General features: G+C 37.1%; 1 protein-coding gene across 1 annotated transcript; it reads right to left on the reverse strand.

Moving 5' to 3' along the window:
• Positions 1-1,568: 1,568 nt before the first annotated feature.
• LOC18609445 (transcription factor bHLH168-like) lies at positions 1,569-2,812 on the reverse strand. Its single transcript, XM_007044562.3, has 3 exons — positions 2,640-2,812; positions 2,222-2,542; positions 1,569-1,709 (listed from the first exon to the last, which is right to left on the reverse strand). The coding sequence occupies exons 1-3, from the start codon at positions 2,697-2,699 to the stop codon at positions 1,641-1,643; spliced, it is 450 nt and encodes a 149-aa protein (XP_007044624.2). The 5' UTR covers positions 2,700-2,812; the 3' UTR covers positions 1,569-1,640.
• Between the last annotated feature and the right edge of the window lie 4,292 nt (positions 2,813-7,104).

The following is a 7,104-nucleotide window of genomic DNA, read 5'->3' on the forward strand; positions in this document are numbered from 1 at the left end:
TTAAACAATTTGATTTATTATTGTAAATATAGCATTCAAATCATGCAAGATAAACAATTCGATAAATCATGGTTAGCTTTACATACTAAAATACTTTAAAAAAGTGTATCAGCTCATCTTGACAAGAAACGTATTGTTCTAAGCCTCGATTTGCCAAACGTTGCTCGATCTACAATCCTCAAGCTCTAATGAGGCCTAATATAATAAAGTCCATTGTAAGTTTCCTAGTTTTCTCTTAAACATAGTTATTCGAAACATATCAAGTAACGAATATCCTTTTATTTAATTCTAATAAGCTTAAAACTTCAAACTTAAGGCATTTATTGCTCACCTATGAGAATCCTTACTGTAGTAACTCCTTTAGAAGGTAAAACCCCTAAAAATCCATAGCTCAAAAGAGGGTATGTTGTTGAAATTTGAAAGAGAGAAAGTTAGCCTAAACCCATGGGTTTTAAAGCTTAAATAAGCGAAATCTTACCTTAGATTCACACTTGGAAGCTTAATCCTAGCCAAAAATGGAGTGGGGTTAGAGGGGAAGGGTTGGGAGAACGAGAGGAAATGAAAGAAGGCTAAAAGAGAATGATATGAACAAGTGAGGCTCAAATCAGGTCTTTTATTGTTTTCCCTGTTGGGCTTTAGGGATCAACCTTTTAATCCCAAGGGTCAACCCCTAGGTTTTATTTTTTTTCCCTGTGAGGTTGCAGGGATTGACCTTTTAAACCTTGGGGGTTGAGGCTTAAGTTCCTGAATGCCTTAGTTCGTGTTTTGTGATATAGGGATCGACCTTTCTTCCTACAAGAGTTGATCCCCAAGTTCCAAAAGCCAAAAGCAAGCCTTGAACCTCTAGGGATCAACCGTTCCTACCTTAACTCTCAAAAACAGATCCTTTTGGTTTCCTTTCTCTTCCACTTTTCCAATATTAATTCCTCAATAATCAACACATTATATAAGGAGAAAATTAAGAGCATTGGGCTGTGAAATTCATCCAACCGCTCATGTATAAAATGGCTCATCAAAATTCTTGGAAAACTATCAAGTTGAGGTTTCACAGTTTATGCTCCTTAATTTATCATATCAAATTATGGGATTTAGTACTTCACTTGATATAGTACTTTTAATTTATAAATATATTGAGCTTTCAAGCATATCAAACCAATTGTATAACTAGAATCCTTTCAAAACCTCAATCCTTTGTTTATTACTTCTATATTGAGCATAATAAAGCAATCACATTTTTGTCTTTAAAAAAACCCCCAAAATTTCATTTTAATATTGATTAACGACATGTCAGTTTTTATCAACCCACTTCAGTTTGAGAATTCCATATCAGCCTAGTCAATGCAAAACGAGCACTAGTTTATGACATATTAACAGGATCAACTTTACGTTAACCTTATCAATGTCACGTGAATGCCACATCAACAATTTTAGGAAAGAAAACTTAACAGTATTAACGATTGAAGTGCATTAATAAATTTTAAAAATATAAAGTCTCGATTTATATGTATATAATAAAAGAACTAAATTCAACTTTTTGATAAGATACAGAAACTAAATCCAGAATTTGACCTTAAACTTTTAAAAACTAAATGCTCTTCCGCAAGCTACATACATGCAAACATCTTTAATTTGCAGTACCTTCAAGAAATCAGATCCTGCAATCTCTCCTGCACTCTTGATGTCGCAATGCCAATTCTAGAATTAATAGCCTGAGAAAAGATCGATAGGCAAGAAGGGAGAAGTTAGAAACAATAGAACGACTGACTTAATTATCTGAAATATAAATCTTGTATTCATAGAGTTTAATTTATGATATGTATTTCGCAAGTGGTGACCTTTACCCGCTCAATCAAATGCTCTGGGCAAAGTTACTCTTGTCATGATTATTTGTTTCGTTTTGTCGTCGATATGAAGATGTATAAGGGAAGGGGAAATTTGAACCTTAAACTTTAATTATTTTAAAGAAAGTAATAACAGATAGATCAAGCCTAAGTTGTTATTCATTATTTCTTTGGAGCTAGATAAGTTTCTACTTTGAAGGTATAGAGTGAAAGGAAAAAGTCGAGTATGGTTTTATTCTGACCAACTTGTTCAAAGTTTTGAACAATCTTAAAAAACACCTGCACTACAAGAATAAGTTGGTCAAATTGAGTAGTGTTTTGACATTAATCATTGCTATGGCGTATTGAATCGGAAAAATAAGAATGCTTGAAAAATATACCCGGCAACAAATTGAATAGATGGTCCTGTCTCCTGCATTATGGTTTGCAGCAACCGTTTTAACTTCTGCTCCTTCTTCCATGAGAACTTTTATAATGTCGCTTAATTTGAACTTCCCATCCCACCCTGTAATTAAATTTACTTCCAGAGTAGAATCCAAATCTGATATATTTATAACTGGGGATATAGTTGGTCCGCTTGTCGTTTCAGTTGCTCCTTTGCACTCCTGTAGTTGCAACTTCATTTGCTTGAGTTCTTCCACTCGTTTCCGCAGCTGGTTTATGTACAGGGTGGCTTGCTCCAACACATCGTGAGTCGACATCTAGAAGAATATTAATCCAATCAAATCAAAGTTAAATCAGATGTAATACAATCAGAGAGAGATTTGGGAGACAACGGATGCAGAAGATGAAAAGCACCTTCCTTGGTTGAGGAGGAAGGAGAGAAGAGAGCTGCGAATAGAGATTTCTCAAACGCATTCTTCGTTCTTTCTCAACTAAAGTTCAATTGATTTTTGATGACGACGACCCACTGGCAGCTCCAGTATCCATGGCTTGTTATTTCCTTCCAAAATTTTCAATTATTATCGATGTGCTCAAGGAAAAAAAGGCGCAAGGCTGAAGGGTGAAGCACATGATACTGAGGACATTTAAATAGGCAAACTCAAACTTTCTCTTGCCAACCTTTAGGGTAACGAAAAGAAAGGACAAAACACTTCTGATCAATCAAACGACGAAAAACGTGAAGAGACTGAAAAGGAACAGTGGCTCAACATCGTACATCTCACCTTCTCTTTCCAGGTCAGACTCGTCATTAATTTCCAAAGTCTCCCCCTAAGCTGAGCCGCACATTCAACAGCCTTTTTCTTCAATGCCTACTTAGGAATTAGGCCTATTGTTTTGTAGGTTGAATATTCCGGATTCCTTGTTCAGGTTTCCATAAACAATAAAAAGGGAAAAACGAATTCTTCACCTAGATTAGTTTCTTTTTCGGCCATGCTTAACCCAGATTATATTTTGCAAAAAAAAAAAAAAAAACCCTAAATCAGAAAAAATTAAGGTAAAATTCATACTAGAAATTAATTTTACATGAATTTATTGCAATAAAAAGAGCAAGTAGAAAAATAGAGCAACAGGTGGCAAAGAACAAGAGAACATCAGTGGAAGAGAATTAAATAGGGAGGTTGTTGACTCTCAGCAGCCTTTTTAGTAAGCGAATTTGCAAGACCCTTATGAGTTCCCACTCGCAACGTGAGTGAAGGACACATGCCTCCTGTGCTCGTTCGACTGGAATGAAATTCTCTCAACAACTTACTTTAATACTAGTACTATCTTATTAATCTGTAATTTCTAATTTATAGGCAACTCTCGTTACTATGAGTATTTCAATTTTAAAACAGTTGATTAAGCATTATTCAAATATATATTAATATATAGGTATACGAATATGATTTTTTTTTCTCAGTCAATATAATGACTTTTTATTGAACTTGAAAGCAAGTCATATTTGCTGGGCAAGCCAGTACATAGTCCAAATGGACTTATACAGATCCCACTCCTTAGAAGATTAAAAAGACTTTCAATACAAAATTCCAACATACCAACATCAACTGAGCAGTTGACACCTGATCCATAACATAATAAATCATCAGCTCTACCAATCAAAAGGGCCAAGCTTAACAGAAATCAGCACTGGCAGTAGCTCCCATAAGCACACCTTCCAAACCGAATAGTAAGGGCAAGATGAATATTACAGCTATATCAATACATTTTCTACTACCATGCATGAAACATATCGCCACGGTCAACACGAAACCCTGTCAAAGAGTCAGCCAATGTGTTGGCCTCTCTAAATATGTGGTCGAAAGAAATATTTCCAACCACCCTACATAGGCTATCCAACTCATTAAAAGTTCATCATAGGCTCCATGGGCGAAGTTTGGTGTCACTCACCCATAAAATATATAGCTACTTTCGAATCAGATTCAACAATGAGCTTCTCAACTCCCATCCACGGTGTAGCTGCAAAAAGTTTAACCGCATAAAAGATGGCCATTACCTCAACAGAGTTGGAATCATGCACTCTCAATGGACCATAAAAAACACCTCTTACATGATCATTAGAATGTCTAAGCACCCATGCACATCCGGCTAGGTCGGGACGGTTTACCATGAACCTATCCATTGACGTTGAATTTAAACTCTAACGGATCCAACGGAACCCAAGTGATACCCAATCTAGGCTCTCTATGCACTACCTTCGGGTTAAGCTTCCATGGCTCAGCCCACCATCCAACACTCACCGCCCATCACCCATTCTCCTCAATCTCCCTACCACCGTGACTGACCATAATCCACAACATAGAGCTCATTTTTATGAGGAAGATAAGTTCGTCCCCATCCCAATTTTTTCCCATTGAATATAGTTTGGTTACATGCCAACCATAATGACCAAAAAGTTGAGCCACACACTGCCATCCACTGAGATTTCATTCCCCCATCAACTCTATGGCCATCCCAAGACCGAATGATCCCCTCCACCGTATGTGGCATCACCCACACTAAATCCCACCACCTTAAAACTAAGCACCACACCTGCCAACTATAGTCACATTAGCATAAGAGATGTCACAAGTTTCTCCCACTAGGCCACACTAACAAAACATACAAGTATCATCTGTAAAGGGCACCCCACACAACCTAAGAAAACTCTTTGTGGAATAGCTAAGCATAGAAAACCTTGTACTTTGGGCGGAATAGATAACCTCCAAATGTCTTTAAACCACACTTCTTGTTCACCTTGTGCATGAAAATTATCAAGGGCTTGGGAAATTGTTTCACTGAGAAATTCTCTTTATTGTCATGTGTCCATATCAACCTATCATCAACAGCATTTTGAGGAGCTCTTCATACAGAGGAGTATCCTGGTCATACAGTGTCCTCCGAAGGGTTAAGTGCTATCTACCGATTGACCAATACTCACAAACCCAGCCTTCCTTATCTGCGGCTAAAGCATATAGTCTTGGGAATGTTACATTTAATGGGTCCGCCAAAAGTGATCTGTTAAGCCAGAAGAAAACCCCTTTACCACAACCAATCACCAATCTACAACTCCAATTAGATTATCAATCCCTTCTTTATTTACAAGTTTGTCTATTTGTCTCCACACTGTAGACGTCTTTGCCATATTAGCGAAAGGACCGAACTTACTTGACTTTATCCTCACCATATATATCCACCAATAACCGCCTCCACAACGCATTGCCCTCTACTCCATATCTACAACACCATTTCCCCACGCCAAGTTTGTATATGATAAGTTGGCAATACCCAACCCACCTTTGGCCTTTGGTTTACACACCACTTGCTATTTAACTTTGGCCATTTTTCTCCTTTCTGAGCAACCACCTCATAAAAAATTACTTTGTAACTAATCAAGCTTAGTCAACACACCTTGTGGAGCTTGAAAAATGAAGAGGTAATAAACTGGGAAGGAATTAAGTACTGAGTTGATGACTGTTATACGCCCCTTGAAAAATAGATACTTTCCTTACCAAAGTGCCAAACAATTCTGAAAATTGCCAATAACTGGTTCCCATGTACTCTTACTCCTCTAGTTTGCCCTTAGTGGAATACCAAGATAAATAAAAAGGACAGAACCCATATTACAATATAGTGTATTAGCCATTGCTAAACACAATTGAGACTCTTGTCTCATCCGGTAAAGAAATGATTTCGTGAAATTAATGTGTAATCCCGAGGCTAGTTGTAAGCAACGTAACTCCTCAAATTCAATGCTTCTTATAAACCTTCCTTCACAAACAAAATCGTATCATCAGTAAATTACAAGTGGGAAATCCTCATACCAGAATCTATTATTGGGATGCCTTTAAACAAATTAATAAACTCTGCTTGCACAATGAGAAGATATATAATGCCTCAACCACCATCAAGAAAAGGAAAGGCAATATAATTTCTCCTTGACGAAGTCCTCGCCTCATAGGAAATTCCTTTGTTACCGATCCATTAACTAGAACTCCCACCCGCACTATAGATAAACACTCAAACATCAAACCCCTCCATTTCACTCCAAAATCTATATGTTCCATTATTCTTATCAAGAATCCCCAATCCATAGAATCATAGGCTTTCCCAAAATGTAGTTTCAGTACAACTCTCCCATTGCTACCAATCCTCTTTCACATATTATGATAATCTCATTTGCTTAGAGGATTCCATCCATTATCTAGCACCTATTAATGAATGCACATTGGCTGTAACTAATCACATTCCCAATCATTTTTTGATCCTATTTGCTAGAATCTTGGCAATTATCTTGTACAGTGAGTTCACCAAACTAATAGGTCTAAAGTCTTTAGGAGAAATGGGATTATCAATATGTGGAATAATAGCAATAAACGATGAGTTAAGACCCTTTTCCAAGCGCCCATGGTCATAAATTCAGAAACAAACTCAAATACCTCTCCACTTGTGATATTCTAGGGCCTCTTAAAGAAAGTGAAGTTAAAACTGTCTGAACTCGGAGCTTTAGACCCATCACAATCCCATACCGTTTTCAACAGCTCAATCATAATTATCGACCTCTGCAATTCTAAAACATCCCTCTTATCAAGGCATTTAAATTGTAGACACTGAAACATCAGTTGGCTCATTTGCTCGTTGTAGAACATATTTTGAAAACACTCCACCGTAGCCTCTCTAATTGCCTTAGGCTCTAATATCCACCTTTAATCCATCATCAATCCACCAAAAAAATTCCTTCTTAATCTATCTTTCACCTTAGATTGGAAGAATTTGGTATTTCTATCACCCTCCTTCAACCAACGCAAGCAAGATTTTTGTTTCCATAATGACTCTCTGCGCC

Source organism: Theobroma cacao, chromosome 2, assembly GCF_053813885.1.
Source record: "Theobroma cacao isolate CCN51 chromosome 2, ASM5381388v1, whole genome shotgun sequence".
NCBI lineage: Eukaryota > Viridiplantae > Streptophyta > Magnoliopsida > Malvales > Malvaceae > Theobroma > Theobroma cacao.

Excerpts from the sequence above, each read along its gene's own strand:
- LOC18609445 (XM_007044562.3), bottom strand. The coding sequence starts at position 2,699 with ATGCGTTTGAGAAATCTCTATTCGCAGCTCTCTTCTCTCCTTCCTCCT. Across the intron at positions 2,543-2,639 it reads TTCCTCCTCAACCAAGGAAG|ATGTCGACTCACGATGTGTT; the intron begins GTGCTTTTCATC and ends ATATTCTTCTAG. Across the intron at positions 1,710-2,221 it reads TCTATTCAATTTGTTGCCGG|GCTATTAATTCTAGAATTGG; the intron begins GTATATTTTTCA and ends ATCTTTTCTCAG.